At 31.4% G+C, this 17113-nt stretch overlaps 4 protein-coding genes across 4 annotated transcripts; 2 read left to right on the top strand and 2 right to left on the bottom strand.

Moving 5' to 3' along the window:
- Window positions 1-230: 230 nt before the first annotated feature.
- Window positions 231-1964, bottom strand: LOC149476300 (uncharacterized). Its single transcript, XM_089712353.1, has 2 exons — window positions 1900-1964; window positions 231-758 (listed from the first exon to the last, which is right to left on the bottom strand). Exons 1-2 carry the CDS (start codon window positions 1945-1947, stop codon window positions 231-233), a joined length of 576 nt encoding a protein of 191 aa, XP_089568479.1. The 5' UTR covers window positions 1948-1964.
- Window positions 1965-4770: 2806 nt separating this feature from the next.
- LOC149476301 (TIM double twin CX3C motif protein) lies at window positions 4771-7956 on the top strand. Its single transcript, XM_089712374.1, has 4 exons — window positions 4771-4964; window positions 5695-5814; window positions 6206-6304; window positions 6618-7956. Exons 1-4 carry the CDS (start codon window positions 4878-4880, stop codon window positions 6753-6755), a joined length of 444 nt encoding a protein of 147 aa, XP_089568500.1. The 5' UTR covers window positions 4771-4877; the 3' UTR covers window positions 6756-7956.
- A 2181-nt stretch (window positions 7957-10137) lies between these two features.
- Window positions 10138-10890, bottom strand: LOC149476302 (uncharacterized). The gene has a single exon (XM_089712042.1). The coding sequence runs from the start codon at window positions 10888-10890 to the stop codon at window positions 10138-10140; it is 753 nt and encodes a 250-aa protein (XP_089568168.1).
- A 1536-nt stretch (window positions 10891-12426) lies between these two features.
- Window positions 12427-13594, top strand: LOC149476303 (uncharacterized). Its single transcript, XM_089712403.1, has 2 exons — window positions 12427-12465; window positions 13298-13594. The coding sequence occupies exons 1-2, from the start codon at window positions 12427-12429 to the stop codon at window positions 13592-13594; spliced, it is 336 nt and encodes a 111-aa protein (XP_089568529.1).
- Window positions 13595-17113: the final 3519 nt, after the last annotated feature.

Consider the following 17113-nt stretch of genomic DNA (forward strand, 5'->3'; position numbering starts at 1 on the left):
CTCAGCGACAGCACTTCCAGTTCTAGACAAATAGGATATTATACTTCAGAAATTGAACCATTTTTATAATTTTGTTTTACCATATTGATTCATTAGGTATTTATTTTTATCGACGGAACCTTAGCAAAGTTACACATACATTCATAAATAAATAAGGAATATGAAAACAAAATCGCATCAGGTAAAACAATTTATTGCTACAAATAAATACTTAATAACAATGACATAAATTAATTACTGAACATACTTAATAAATTAAGCAATCCTGAATTAGGACATGAATTAGGCGATAATGTATTACTATAGCCAGTTACTACACTCTGTTGACCAATCACATTAGGATATGACGTAGATGTAATAACTGGTGATATAGATGGCATAGAATTAGAAAATAATGGATTAGAACATCCACAAGAGAACGTGGGTGATGAAATAGCTTCATTTAAGAACGGTGAAGCTAATTGCAACGCTAGATCAGGACCACCTTTGTGGTTCTGTAGCAAATTACATACGATCATCAATTGTAATGTATTAGCTAGGTTTTTGCATACAGATGGTGTACAATCTGTCACTATAGTTGTACTTGGGGTTGGTATTATCTTTGGTGGTACAGGGGCAATAGGATTATAGTCTATTGTGTAGGGAATGTTTAAGGGTTGAGATATGAAGTTTCTAGGCGCTTCTAATATCTTCTCTGGTATGTGCCGGTTGAATAACATGTTGGGCTGGATTCGATTCATGTTCTGGGATTTGGCTAGCTGTAACAGAAAAGATTATAGGTTTTTTTATCTGTAAAGTGTTAAAAACTTACTATAACGATAACTATGGAGGAGATGCAGACAGCCTTCTTGGTACAATGGTGAAGTAGAGTTTATACATATATTGGTACGTCTTATACCTGTGATATACACCCGAAACAATTCATTTGTGACACAATTGGAACAGTATCCTTGTATTATCTCGGGATTATGGATGGAATCTTGGATGGAATGAATTAATGGAATACGGATTCAACACAGAAAATTGCGATTACATAGAATACATAATTACAGTCTTACTAACAAAAAAACACGTGTATAGAATAGTATGCAAAACGGACATTAGTCGTTTATTAGGTACTAGCTGCGCCCCGCGGTTTCACCCGCGTGGCTCCGCTCCTGTTGTTCTTAGCGTGATCTTTTTAATAGCCTATAGCCTTCCTCCATGAATGGGCTATCTAACATCGAAAGAATTTTTCAAATCAGACCAGTAGTTACTGAGATTAGAGCGTTCAAATAAACAAACAAACTCTTCAGCCACCTTCAGCTTTGTAATATTATACTACCTATAGATAAGAATTTTCCTATCGTAACCCTAAATATTTTAAACATATTGCTAAAATAATGCCGCGGGAAGCAACTATCTTGCAACATTAAATATTCATAACCTCTGAATAAATCCTTAGTGAAATTTATAGGTAATCCACAGAAAATTACTTTTGTGAGATAAAAAGATTTATATCTACATTATACTTTGCCGGATATTGCTAGAAGATTGTGGAAATATTCGACAAAGGAAATAATGTTGGTACCATGTTGGTACTTTATTTGTGCTAAAGAAATTTTCATCAATTTTTGACTGAATTATGTTATCTGGTATTGGCAGATAATTCTCTTTTTTTACAATGTCTTATAGAAGCGAACATTTTTTTTTGTAATTGTGTAATGTTTGATCAACTATATAAATATTATTATCAAGTTTGAGAAAGCATTCGTACCGCAACTGCAAAAAAATGACGGAAGTTTTAATGGTTTTAATCCGTAGGTAGGTACTTTTTTAAAGACGCTTAGATATCAATAACTACGTACATAGTTATTATTATGCAATTTTTACGTAGGTAATATAGATAAAAATAATTACCTCCAATTTAACAGCCACCAAACACAATGCAATTAAAATCCTCTTCATTTTTAATTAACTTTAAGATATTGTTCACCTGTTTGATAAAAAATAAAAAGAAACATTGTATTTATTGATGTATAATCTGTGACGCGTGATTTATCTTAAACTGAAGGAATTGTAAGAATATATTTTATCTGTAATCTATTTAGTAACTTCGATGAAATGAGATTTTAGCTATGTTTTGTAATCAATTATGTTGTGAGTTGTTTTGCCTTTTTTTAGACATTGAGTATTTGCAATGTACTATAATAGTAAAGAGATCATTTTGAAAAGCAAAGATTTTGTCGAATTTTCGTTATGAAACTTGAAATAATGATACCTCATACCACCACGAGTAACAGGTATCCCGTTAATAATGTTTTATACAGTATTGTGATCTTCAACAAATAAATGTGTGAAACAATAACATCTGTGCATTGGATGGTTATTGAATTAAGAAAGAGTGTGCTGTGCATAGGTAATTAATTTAATACTGTAGTTGGTACCTAGTATTTAAAAGCGACGGTTATATTAGCTACAGATAGCTCTGAATCTCAATTTAGCGAATTTAGTTTTTAATGTAAAAGGAATATTGATTATCATCATAATAATTATCATGTATGATGTAAGTAACTACATATTTGTATAATGTGTTGTGTTGTATGGATATTTTTACTTACTAGAACCAAATTATATTTTAATCGCACAATTATAATGTAGAGGAAATAGGACCTTTTGTATTAGACATGACTCTTGCTCTAATTATTTTTCATTCAGGTAATCTCTATATTATATTTCACATATTGTATTACATAGATTTATTCAAAAAGCTTTTTAAATTTGCGTCAGTTATTTTCTGTTGCAGTATTCAAACACAATATTATTAACACACTACATTTATGTTTTTTATTATATTTACCAATGCTTCCATGGACAATTTCATAATTTTAAATTGCTAAATGTATGATTTTGTTGCGATAAGCCGCGTATTTATTATATGACTAATTGTTTTGTTCAGTTATAAACAGTCATTTTAAAGTAAATTGCCAAAATGTTTCCTGTTAAGTTATTAATCTTTGTAGTTTTAGTCACGTTTACTGATGTAAGATAATTTTATCTGTATATCAAATAACAAATTAAAAAATTATATATTACAATGCATTCATTACATAATTTGTATTTTTCAGGTTGTTCTTACATTGCCATACCCAAATTGCAATCCATGTCCTAAAATCACTCATATGGCAATACCATGCGAATCTGTCATTGCTGTCAAAGAAACTTGCGCGCCAATTTTGCCAGTCAAATGTTGCGAACAACTGATTTTGCCGCCGAAAGCAGTTGAAGTTCCTTGCGGTTTAGGATACAGTTCAGTCGCAGTGCCTGTAGTGGCTGAAGCATATAGCGAAAGATTTTTCACAAATGGTGTTGATGAATTAGTGTACGTTTCTGAAGCGTTAATTCCCGTGTCACCTCCATGCTCTTGTATAAAACTGGCAACACCAGTGTGTCAAGAATGGTCACCATTATTACAGCCTATAATATTGTTTCAATCTATAAGAAAAACGTAAAATAATCATTGTTACAAAAATACATCAACTTCAACATTCAGTAGATATTTTATAATTTAGATTAAAGCATGTAACTCAAAGTGTATAGGATAAAAGACAAATGAAAAAAATGTTGTGTGGTTTTGTGAAACCACGGTAAAAGTGAAACTGTTCGAACGGTTCCGAACACTGCTTTGTGTAGCGCATGTCGCGTGTATCGCGGCTGCCGAGTAGGTATACCTACTCGGCAGCCGCGATACATGCGACATGCGCTACACAGACCAAAAAGTTTGAGACGATGTAATAAAAGTTTCACTTTAAAAGATAATATTATTATCGTCAAAAATATACAGATGGTCAATAATAAGAAAACAATCGATATTTTTTAAACAAACACCTCGATATACTGAATACCTAATAGAATACGTTGAAAATAAAATTGATGTTTTAATTTTATTTCATAGTTTAAGATTTAGGTACTCCTCCTAATGTTGTTTTCACCTTTTCATTCGATTAAGTACATAACATTTTCAATGTAATAACGTAGACAGTACCAAACCCATCCTTTTTATACAAATCACTCTGTGAACTCATCTAAGCTTTAGTATAAAATAATTGATCATATCGATCAATAATCAATATCGAATTAGCTGTACCTAGTATGTAGTAGAATAATTATTAATGTAAAAATAAAAAAAAATACATGTGGCAATCGAGGAGTCGAGGACTACCGCGGTAAAGCTATTGCATAGCATCGCATCGCTGTGCCTATTGGAGTGGGGGGTGTTAGGTTTTTTCGTTACGGAATTGTTACATTCGGTCGCCGCGCTAAAAGTTTGAGATAAAAGCTATGCAATAGCTTAAAAAAAATAATATTATGTAGGTACTTTAAGTTTATTGACATTAATAAATTATAGCAGCTTGAAATTTTTTTCGTTTCATGCACAGAAAATCCTTAATTCCAGAACTGTACTGTAATACTATTTTTATTTAGAACGAAGTCTGATTTATACAATCATTGTATTATGATTATGGATTTGGTACAAATGTATTTTTTTTAACTGGAGATAGGGAAGTGCTGGACCACTATGGAAAGCTAAGAAAGCTAAGCTACATTTCCGAATACTATGTTTTTTTTGGTATTATAATTTAACCATCCAAATATATTGTGAATATTACGAGTAAATATTTTAAATAAATGTTAATGATAATTAACCGTGCGTCTGTTTGCAAAATTTCCTTTGCGTATGGGTAAAAAAAACTAAGACGTCATATCTGTGATCTGTCATTTTGACAGCGTTTGACAAATGACAGTCGGCTCAAATTCGAATTGGAATTGTGAGTTAGCGGAATTATCGTTATTATTTTGTAATAAAATAAAAGTGCATTTAAGGTTTTGACCTCAAGATGGTTGAGGCACAGAAGTATAGAATTGAGCAAGAAATGACCAATTTGGTCAATGAACTCGACAGGAGTTATTTACGAAAAATGCAGGTGGGGTTTTAGGTTATATCCTTATCAACATCTTATGTAATAATCCTTATTTATTATTATCCTTATATAAAAGAAGTTCCGTAGCTTAAAGCTTCTGCATATTAATTGAGTATGATGTCCTTTATAAGGTAATAAATATGAAATTAATAAAAATACTTGATGTTGCATCACAATTAAATCATGGTTATAAACAATCTAAATTTTCATGAAATACAAACTTAGCACTAAATTTAAATGATATTAACTATTCACTAGAGTTTTCATAATTAATATTAACATTTTGTGTAGTTTATACGTCATAACTTCAAAGTGGTCAATCAAACCTATTTTATATTTAACTAGCGGTCCGCCCCGGCTTTGCTCGTAGTACATAGTTACGTTTTCTCTCGATAAGAACCAACCATCCTTGTACTTCAAGGAATATAATAAAAAAAGTATTTTCAAAATCGGTTCACCCGTTCACACGTGATGCCATGACAACGCGAAATGGGTTTCATTTTTATATATATTATTTAATTACATATTTACTTTGCTTACATTATAGCCCATTCGTTATAAATAAAAAATATTTATTCCGTAAAAAATATGTTTACAATTTTACCAGTCATTGAGGCATCCTTTTAAGCATTTAAATGCTTGTGTTAAAACATCTCTCTCTCCCGACTTTACATAACATTTTAACAATTGTAGAGATACATATTTACTGTTAAAACTCAATATAAATTTCCAGGGTGATATGCATAGATGTGCGGCCAAATGCTGCGATGATCAGCAATCATCACTGGAGAGAGTGCATGGGTGTATAGAGAACTGCACGTCATCTCTAAACCAGGCCAATAATTATGTTCAGGTAGGATTATCCTTCTGAAAAAGATTTTGTGGTGAATATTGAAATGTTTAATGGTATTTACTAGAAAAGAAATATTATAAAGCTTATATCTATACTAATATTATAAAGCTGAAGAGTTTGTTTGTTTGTTTGAACGCGCTAATCTCAGGAACTACTGGTCTGATTTGAAAAATTTGATTGGTGTTGGACAGCCCAATTGTCTGGTATATTAAAGTTTGAAGGGTTTGGCTAAATTTCATTTGAAAACCTTCACGATTTCAGCATGAGTTAAATATTTTTATTTACTTGCTATTACGAAATTTACTGGATTACTGCTTTTTTGTTAGAAAGTAACATATTTTGTTTCACTGTATTTTTCAAAACCCTTACATATTATATGTATTATTTTCAGCATGAAATAAACCTCCTGCAGAACAGACTGCAGCGATGTGTCATGGACTGCAATGATTCAGCCAGGGACAGACTCGGCCCTGACCCTAGTCAAGAAACTGTAAGATTTTATTTCTAAATCTAAACTAATATTTAGGGAAAATATGTTATGTATTATGTTTGTATATTACCGAGTCCTTTAGACTGGATTATGTCCCATAAAAAAACAATTTTAATTTTGTACACTTATCTAGGATCAGAAACAATACAGAAATGTCATGGTTTTATCGGATTAGAATGTTTTTATTTTTATATATAATATCCATTATTGTGTTCAATGTATCCAGTGTGTTTTTTTCCGCTAAACCTAAATAGCCAATTGAGCAGAAATTTAAATACATATACTAAAATATTTTTTTTTTGTTTTTCCACAGATCGACAAATGTACAATAGAATTTGAGAAGTGCGCAGTGAAATGTGTCGACAAGCACATAGGTTTGATTCCCAGTCTAATGAAGACGATGAAATCGGTTCTCGCGAGCGGGAAACCGCCGCCAGTGAGGAACGAATGAAACAGATTATATATGTAGATTATATACAGATACAGATTATATATGTCAACCATAGAGAAACTAGATGTGACAAGTGTCATTTGAAAACTATTAATGTACTAGCGGTCCGCCCCGGCTTCGCCCGTGGTACCTACATGTTTAAACTATCCTATCTCTCAAGTTGGATCGAACTGCACATGGTGTGCGAATTTTATTATAATCGGTTAAGTGGTTTAGGAGTCCATTGAGGACAAACATTGTGACACGAGATTTATATATATTAAGATGTACTACGAATGCATAATTGCGATTTTTCCTCAGTACAGAGTACGCTTAACATGACCATTAACTTAAACTGATCATCTGTTCAAAACTTGACATGGGCAAAATCCGTCCTCACTGGGATCGGGAGTTGCCACTTGAAAAAAGAAGAAGTACTATGTATGGAATATGGAGAAATATGTTTTTAGGAACAATGTTGTTCTACTATGTTTTACTAAATTCATTAAAATAAACTATAGGCGAATATTTTCAACACATTTAAATGCTTGATTAAATTTGGATTGTTTTTGAATTAATGAGAGCATTCACCTAATTTTGTCATAAAATTTGACAGTTGTACACTCATGTCTAGTTTCTCTATGGTCTCGAAAAATAAACTTTATTTAATAAAGTTCACTATCACATAAATATACTGCCTGTTTACAGTCTTTCTTTAAATTAAAAGAAATAGAATCAATAAATATTTATCAACTTTTGGAAATAATAAAAAAATGCTTCAAAATAGTATTTTTGTAATAAGACTGCATGTATTTACAGCCAATATATATTCCTGTAATTTTTATACATATGCATTTATTGTACAATACTTTTTGTAAATAAAAATTTAAAATACATTATCACATTAAATGATTAGTACTAAAATACAGTAAATATTATTTGCTAAGACTTAAAAAAATGTTTATTATACATAGTCTGAGGAGAAATACCTACCTAAACTATTATAAGAACAAATTGTTGTTTATTACAATAATTATTATTTTTCAAAAACTTACGCATTTTATAATAGGTATCTAGAAGTAAAGAGAGTAACTGAAATCTTAAAATTGCACAATATATGATTACTTACCTACTATATTGTAATTTACTTCATTGTATCTTGTTTAACATATTTGTTAAGTGTTTTTAGTTTAGAGATTAAAATATACTAATTGATCAAATACACTGCAGTTTGATTTAAAATCCTTTTTTCATATTACCTACACATTTTTTTATTATTTCTAGCCGCTTGTCCTGGCTTCGTCGAGGTAAAGTTAAAACAACAACAGTTAGAGTAAAATTGTAATTGAAAAACAAATCTATCGCTTGGCCAATTTATTAGTTTACATTACCAGCTACGTAATAAATAACAGTGAAATGAAATGTTTCTAGTTAGAATAATCAATATAACTTCAAAACTTACCGCGCTTTTCATAGATTCCATTTTATTTATTTATTTTTGTTTTTACTTTTTATAATGAACGATATGAAGTCACCAGCGGACGAATCCTCTTGTAAAAGCGAATATGTACATATTTCTATACCATGTGTATTATTCTGGTACATAAGCTACATATCACTGCCAATTTAAATCTTAATTTACATTCATACATTTAACTACAAACTTTAAGTAGAAATTATAAGGATATTAGCTGCCAGTATTTTAATGTTCTAGTTACGTTCTAAATTATGAATGCGCGCCAATAGGTTCAATAAAATTTAAAAAAGTAACAATAGGCACAGATAATAGAATTATAGGCATAGGTAATATTATTATAATTTTCTTTAAAATTTTATTGCCTAATTCATCGTAAGTAACCATATAAAAGGCAAATATTTTGTAATTAAGTTTCAAAATTAATATTGTGTTACTGTGTCAATTGTCGCATGATGTATTTTGTAACAATTTTATTTCTACTTTGTGGATATGTGAGTATTTTTTGTAACTACCATGCTGTTTAGTGGTATTGAAAAATGAAAGATTTATTTCTTCTATAACCAATAAAAATAAATACGTAGGTTTCTTTAATTTAAATAATACGTACCTTTAGAAATTAAAGACTTTTTAACGGATTTTAAACGCGATTTATTCATTATATTGTTATTTAAAAATCTGTTAAAAAGTCTTTAATTTCTAAATGTATAATACTCGCGTAAAATCAAACACTAGATAAAACGTACCTATGAAGATTTAAAAAAATAATCGTAATATGCGTATATAACCGTGTACCTATTGTAGACGATGCTTAGGTAAATGAGGAAATTATTGTCTAATTTATATTAATACATTTTATAATTATTATTATATCTAAGTAATCAATAAACAAAAATATGAAAATCCGTATTTATTTGTCAAGTTTATATTATTCGAACGAACCTGGCGAAAAAAATTGATTGTTTATTTTGGCCTAAAATAGATACGTATATATTGTAGTTAGGTAGATTAGTTTTTACATATATAATTAACTATATATTTTTATAGTTTACTGAAGTTTTATTAATATTATTCTTTACAGGGAAATGCATATATTTGTGATCCACTCTTTATTGAAAAAACCGCCTGTGGTTGCCAGATACCACAATGCCAAACGCAAATAGCTTGCCAGAGAGAAATATGCAACATACCAGTATATGAAGAATATGTTATTCCAACTGCCAGTGCTTGTTACGAATATGCCAGACCAAATTATGCAGTATATGAAGAATATCTAATACCTAGCAGTCCATGTTGTGAGGTTGCCAGACCTTCTTTATGTCAATGTGACTATTATCAGCAAGAAATTCCTTTAATAAATAACTGTGGTTGTCAAAAAGTTATAACCAAGCCAGTTAATGGAATATGTGATTGTTGCAACACTTGCGCTGGCTCGTACGTAGGATCTACTAGTTGTGCCTGCAAATATCCGTTTATTGATGAGTTTCCGGCAGTGCTAGGATATGAATGCATGCCGCCATTACCGCCCGCGCTTGGTTGCGGGAAATATTTACGACAGTGCACACTGCAGCCGCCATTTTTGTAATTGAAATGAAAATTTGCCAGAGTACAGCCGCATGTTAACAATGCTTAGTTGAGAGTCTTTTGTATGATAAACTGTTTGCTTGTTGTTGTTTTTTTTTAATGCATCGATGTAACTGTTTTTTCATGGCAAATAAATAATTATTCTCATTTAATTGATGAGACAATACACTTACAAATTAGTTTTATCTTATTCTAAACCCAACTTATAAAAACCCTTGTTGTGATAGTAAATAAATAAAACAAGATTCAATATTTCATTTTCTTATTTAATAAATTATATTGCGTTCATAAAATCACACTCACATCACTATTAGTCTTATATACACTACTACTTATGATACAGTTTCAAATACACGGTGGTGGTATGGGTATTTTTCGTAAGAAATGGTTTCTTGTTTGACTTGGGATTACTGGTGGTAGTAAATTGCTAGTTGGTGGAGACCATGCAGATACAGGCGAGGCAGCTGGTAGGAATGGACTGATTGAGGGTAATGAAGGTGGAAGACAGGTTTCCTTTACAGGACAAGGTTCTCTAACAGGAACTGGGTAAGGAACAGGAACGTGCACAACTTCAGGCCTTCTCATAGGTACATTGGTAAGGATTTCGGGTCTATTACACGGTCTATTGGTAAGAATTTCAGGTCTATTACAAGGAATGTTGGTTATAACTTCAGGTCTGTTACACGGTATGTTTACGACTTCCTGAACGTTTACCGGTAAATTTGAAGTTATAACCTCAGCTCTGACAGGTAAATTTGCTGACATACATTCCGCTCTGTTTAAATTAACTGGAGGATTAGGTGGGTTGCCACACATGCATACATTTGGGGGTGATTCTAGCTTCTGACACTGGCAGGGTGGTAACTGTGGATTGCCATGTGGTCCGGGACATTTTTGCATACAAGGTGTTTCTTCCATTACCGTCCGCCTTTTGGCCATTTGCATTATTTGCATGGCCCTTTCAGTGTTGCCTTGTGAGAAAACATTTTGGAGTGCTGACATCACGGCTTTTTGGTTTTGTGGTCGTTTTGGTCCTCTAGCGTTCGAGTTTTGTAATAAAATTGCCATTATTACTACTGTGATGAAGAGGGTTTTCATTTTTGTCTGAAAAAGAATATGATGTTACATAATTTAATGTTTTGATCTGGTTTTGTGAGATTTTAAATTACTTCAATAAATACGGCTATGAATAAGTTGAAAATAATGAGCTCGTATATGTTTTTCTTTTCAACCAGTCGTGTAAGAATTTGTTTTTAGTACGTGTCTTATTGTTCAAAAATTTAATGTTTCTGTTATAATATATTAAATTTTATTTTTATGTTATATGATTTGGTAGAGATTTAAATTTCAACTGATGCAAATGATTGCATTATTGATTATTACATATTGATATTTCTCTCATAGTTTTATGATTCCTCTGAATTCTTATTAAACCATTGATAATATCAATCGTATAAATCTGATAAGATTTTAAACAGATATAAAATTCACCGAAAGGCGATAAAAGTTAGAGCTGCTTATAAATTGTATACCTACCTATAAATAAGATCAAGTTCAACATACAAACAGCATTATAAAACGTTTGTATAAAAAGTAGGTAAATATAACGTACTAAATAACGCAAAAACGCTTACCTTTATGAATGATAATCAACATTAGCACTTTTTCCAAACAAACTAGAGCATTTTATTAATTGTTCTAACGTAACACATACATTATCGCAAAATAGTGAAACAATAGATATATCGATAATTATTAGGACACTGTTACTTCATGGATTGATATTGTTTGATAATATATGAGTTATAGGAAATTGTTTTAGTTGTTGAACCATATATTGTCCATGTAATCTCACTACGAAAGTAGGTTCCTGCCTTTTTTTTAAGCACCTATTTAATTATTTTAAAAGTCAATAATAAAAGAAGCAATGCGTGTATTTCTCATTCAAAACTAATTAAAAACAATAAGGTACTAACATAGCATCATAATAGCAGACTTTACCATTGAAATTCATATCACAATTTGACAGATACGAATATCCTTACTTGTATACGTAGTACATATATTACTATTATTAGTCTGTGCCGTTACGATTCCCGTAAACACGCTTGCATGTGTGCGTGAGCCATTTCGAACGTGTTGTATGAAGTTTCCCTACTGGTTGTATCTGTATATTGTGCCATAAGTCATAGCAAAATACTTAAATATTATGGAATTAAAAAGTAATTAACAAAATCATATGGCACGATTTCGAAAGAAGCACATACGACAAAACTTGTTGCCACTAAACACTAGCAGCATCGAGCCTATTTTTATGTGTGTAAACCTAACCATCTTTTCTGGGGCGAATTTCCAAAACTCTTTTCTTAGTTAATCAAATTATGTTTCAAAATATTCCTATTGTTAAGGTTAATTATTGTTGGTATGAGACCTAGTTTTCCTTTTTAATTTAAATAAACAAACTCAACTCTATGTCTCTATGTGAATATACTATACTACAGAATACGTAGCACATAGACTAGACAAGTTGCAAAACTATGCAATATAACAATTATGTCATACAACAAGCTTCGTAGATAAGAAAACTATACAAATAGGTAAATGTATTTTAATTATGTCAATAGTTTATACACAATGTTCGTCTTGTTTTTTGTAGTGTCACTTTTGTCCGGTGTAAGTATTATATACTGTTTCCTAAATATTTTAACATAATCAAAAATTAACGCAATTAGGTATTTTTTATTTTTTTTAAGATCAAAAAGAGAGAGAAGTCTTCATCAATCAGTGTTATCTATCCAATTAATACATTCCGTTCAAAACTGGAGAAATCATACCTACTTGTTTTAAGTAAGGTAAACTTAGTTAATAAACTATTAAATTTTTACTAACATTTTTTTTATAAAAATGGGGGTCTTCAAGCGTAGAGTGAACAGGTACCTTCTAGGGAAGCGCGTTCGATGGAACGCGCTTCCCGCTGAGATGTAGTCTAAGATGTTAGACCACATCTCAGCTTAACATCAGGCGAGATTGTGGTCAAGCGCTTCCCTATTACCAATTAAAAAAAAATCTCATTTCATCACTTCGAAGTTCGAAATATCCTGTAGGCACTATATTCCGCAAAAAAACAATAAAGGTTGATAGTACTTGGACAACGATATTGATTTGTACTCATAGATATCACGTAGGTACATGCACGTACTATCAATTCCCAAGTGTACAATCTCTAATAACAAACATTTTATGTTTGTTAAAGATTTACAGATGAATACCTACATCCAATAGTTTTACCAATTAAATTTGCGCATGCATTGCATATTCAATGAAATCAAAATACATAGTATTTTTTATTTGTGTGTCATGTTTTACTTAAATTGGAAGAGAAATAAGAATTTTAATTGACTACAAAAGAAAAATACGAACAGTTTATTAAGCAGTCCAACACATGAGACCAATAAAAATGAAGACCTATATGTTTTAATCAATATTTGAAAACATTTATTTCCAGGTGTACACGCAATGTGTACCTTGCCAGTGCCTTAGCGCTGACATAAATCCCTTCCAATCAGTACTAGAATACTTCGACTCATCAGTCAGCTGCCTACAGCCAACCATCACCCCGTATGGCACAATTACCGAAGTGCCAGTGACGGAATTGCCAAGGATTATAAGTCCAATGTTGCCAGCCGCATCACCCGTGTCCGCTCTGGCACCGCCGTTTCTAGAATCGTTGCCACCCGCGTCTCATTGCTATTGCGCTTGCCAGTATCTAAAGAAAATGCCTATACCACCTCCTTTTATCTAAAATATATCTATAGATGAATAAGTTAATCATTTGCTTTGAAATTTGTTGAAACTATAAGCTACGAGTCAAATGTTAAGTTTGAGATATGAAATAAACATATTTTTACTTACATTGTTTATTATTTAACTACATTTACGTGTTCCTATATTTTTAACCAAATAACTTCTTTTTTTTTACAAAGTAACCTGTCTGTTATAATATAATAATTACAACAACAATAATATATATCTACAATTCATATTATATTTCAACGATCTATTATATTGAAATGGTTTAATAGGTACCTATACAAATTCGAAAGTTATTTGTATACCTAGTGATAGAAATATTATCTAGTATCAATATTTTGACAGAAAATGTCCATAATCAGGTGACGTTTTTGGTATCTTTGAATCTTGCCAAAGAAGTTTCACTTCTGACACTCGGCATACACGCTCTTTAGTAACTAATGGTGTTATAAATAGAGAAATTGTCACAGTCTAGAAACTATACATAAAACAGAGGAAAAATACGATTACTAAACACGAAAATTATACGCTCTCAAAAATACCACAGAAAAATTATTTAAGCACGTATTTTGTAAATATTTGTGACTTGTTCAAATTTATCATAATTTCATAGACACAGTGACACAAATTGTGAAAACTGGAAGTATTTAAATAGAACAAACGAAGTATTTTTAATAACAGATAAGCATTTGGAAATTGTGTACATATATATTTGTCATGTCATTAACAACATGTTGTATGGTTTGCATTTTTATTATTGTGGTAAGTAGGTACTATGTAGTTAACCTAATTGTAGTGAGTATGTAGTACTGTAAAAATAAACATTTTACATTACTTACATTATCTTGTAAACTAAAAAACTTGGATAATTCATATTGCGATTCAAATAAGAATAGGAACGACAGGTATGTTAAATGTTATTAATTATTAAATTATTAACTTAGAAAACCATTTGACGCTAAGTCAATCCTCATCATCAATCGTCAAAAATGTGAATCTCATTTGGATCTCATAGATTCATAGTAAGTATCTACTTTGGAAACACAAACAATTTGGTATTATATTGTTTGTATTGTACTTACTATTTAATTTGTAGATAAATATTTCGTACAATACTAATAATAAAATTTACTATACCTAATTATAGCTGCTAAATTCTGGAAAAATATAATAATACCACTCATTTTTTCGAGTAATGAGAATAAAACACAATATTATACGGACTAAAATGCGTCTTCATCTTAATCCAACTTTTTAATTGATTTTAATTTATTTCAGTATATCGCTATAGTTTATACATATAGTATGTCACCATACCCAGAAGGGAGATGTTGGAATGGAGTCAAATACTTAAAGAAAATGGCTCTACCACCGCCGTTTATATGATATAAAATAAATGTAATAAACAATTGAAAAATATTCTGTGTTTTTATTAAAATACCTATCCCTTATAATCACTACATAGTATAAAACAAAGTCGCTTTCTCTGTCCCTATATCCCTTTGTATGCTTTAACATTTCAAACTACGCAACGGACTTTGATACGGTTTTTTTTAATACATAGAGTGATTCAGGAGGAAGGTTTTAGTATTAGACCGGGAGATACTGACACAAAATTTCGAGTCATTTGTAACAGGATGGCGGTTCTACAGGGGTCGTAGTACGCAATGACAAAAAGAAAAACGATGGTGTGAACGCTGGTACCGGCGGCTTAGACGCGTGGGCGTTAGTCGAACTCGTCGGAAAATAGCGAAAGTCAAACGATTTGTAACAGTATGGCACTTATATTTCCTGTAAGTTTGAGGATCAACAAATATAAATACAAAATTTCAAAGATCTATGTGTTGGAAATCTTCACTTATATAAATTAATAATAAATTAAGTTTTAACAATAATGACAGCACTTTTTCCCCCTACTAGAAGTATGGCAAATATAATAATGGTCACATTTTATCAAATACTCTCCAAAAATCCAAATGCAATACTGGTACAAAAAGTTTGGCGAAATAAAAATTTTTTGCAGATTTTCGGCGGTATGGCGACCATTTGGAATCGTCCGAAAAGTATGGCATGGCGATTTTCGTAAATGGCTGCACGACGATAGTTACCTATGCAAAAGTTAGCCTGGTACAAATGGTTGAATAATTGTTTTATTTAAATCAACACATTCGCGTCGGTATGGCGGGCTGTAAGTCACACCGGAAACGTATGGCATGACACTACCGCCTACTTCTTTTTTATGGGCTATCGGTAAATTCTAAAATTTTTGTGTTACAAATCGTTTGACTTTCGCTATTTTTCCGACGAGTTCGACAAACGCCCACGCGACTAAGCCACCGGTACCAGCGTTCACACCATCGTTTTTCTTTTTGTCATTGCGTACTAAGACCCCTGTAGAACCGCCATCCTTGTTACAAATGACTCGAAATTTTGTGTCAGTATCTCCCGGTCTATATATAATTTATTAGGTTTTATCTGAAGCGGGCGAAGCCGAGGGCGGAAAGCTAGTTTATAAATATTTTAGAAATAGAATAGAAGAGGCAAGAATTAAAGTTTATTGTGATTAAGATTACGTATTTCAATTATTTAATTTTAATATCTCGTAGTAACCATAGTATGTATAAAGAGAAGTTATATGACCATAGTATAAGAAGAATAAGAAGAATTCTCTTTATACTATGTAGTAACCAAACTTCTCTATAGATGATATATTTTACTAGCTTTCCGCCCGCGGCTTCGCCCGCGTTTTCAGAGAAAAACCCGTTCCCGTAGGATTTCCGGGATAAAACCAATCGTATGTCCTTTCTCGGGTATCAATTAATATATCTATACCAAATTTCATGCAAATTGGTTCAGTAGTTCAAGCGTGATTGAGTAACAGACAGACAGACAGAGTTACTTTCGAATTTATAATATTAGTATGGATTACAGCAGCCATCGTCAAGCAAGCAAAGCCAGGTCGGCAAGTTAGTTGTTACATAATAATTCTCTAACAATCGTTATTTATCTCAAACAATTACATAATGTAACGATTGTATGTTGATAAAGAATGTTTTATCTAAAAATGTTCATACTTAAGCACTACGGTGGGTGCTTTGCAATTAATATTTCGTTTATCATTACAATATCAGCATGTCTGTTCGCTGTTTGTTCGTTTGTCTGCTTGTTTTGGTAATTGATGTGAGTATAATGATGTTTTAGACAATTTTTTTGTATGTGTTCGATTTTGACAGCTAAAGATCAGTGTAGAGTCGCCTTAAATCTAATAGTTATTGAAAAACTATTTTACGTGGTTGGCGTAGGATAACAAGCTAAGCCAAGAATAAAAAAACTAGTTATATTTCTGTTTAAATCTTCCTGTATAACAATAACAGGCCTTATCATTAATCTTATTAATTTTGTAATATTAGAGTGTCCAAGTTACTCCTTATAAACTACCTTTAAAATTTCAGAACGCAACAGCACAATACAGAACAACGGAGTTAAAGCCACAGAGTATAAAACAGCTACA

This window comes from Colias philodice, chromosome 28, assembly GCF_061535455.1.
Source record: "Colias philodice isolate Cphi_HAF_F1 chromosome 28, ilColPhil1 Martin Lab GWU primary, whole genome shotgun sequence".
Taxonomy (NCBI): Eukaryota; Metazoa; Arthropoda; class Insecta; order Lepidoptera; family Pieridae; genus Colias; species Colias philodice.

What these genes read in the sequence shown, in the direction of transcription:
- LOC149476300 (XM_089712353.1), bottom strand. Translation starts at nt 1,947, where the DNA reads ATGAAGAGGATTTTAATTGCATTGTGTTTGGTGGCTGTTAAATTGGAG. An exon ending in TGGTGGCTGTTAAATTGGAG is followed by an intron (nt 759 to 1,899) that starts GTAATTATTTTT and finishes TTTCTGTTACAG; the next exon opens with CTAGCCAAATCCCAGAACAT.
- LOC149476301 (XM_089712374.1), top strand. Translation starts at nt 4,878, where the DNA reads ATGGTTGAGGCACAGAAGTATAGAATTGAGCAAGAAATGACCAATTTG. An exon ending in GTTATTTACGAAAAATGCAG is followed by an intron (nt 4,965 to 5,694) that starts GTGGGGTTTTAG and finishes ATAAATTTCCAG; the next exon opens with GGTGATATGCATAGATGTGC. An exon ending in AGGCCAATAATTATGTTCAG is followed by an intron (nt 5,815 to 6,205) that starts GTAGGATTATCC and finishes TATTATTTTCAG; the next exon opens with CATGAAATAAACCTCCTGCA.
- LOC149476302 (XM_089712042.1), bottom strand. Translation starts at nt 10,890, where the DNA reads ATGAAAACCCTCTTCATCACAGTAGTAATAATGGCAATTTTATTACAA.
- LOC149476303 (XM_089712403.1), top strand. Translation starts at nt 12,427, where the DNA reads ATGTTCGTCTTGTTTTTTGTAGTGTCACTTTTGTCCGGT. An exon ending in TAGTGTCACTTTTGTCCGGT is followed by an intron (nt 12,466 to 13,297) that starts GTAAGTATTATA and finishes ATTTATTTCCAG; the next exon opens with GTGTACACGCAATGTGTACC.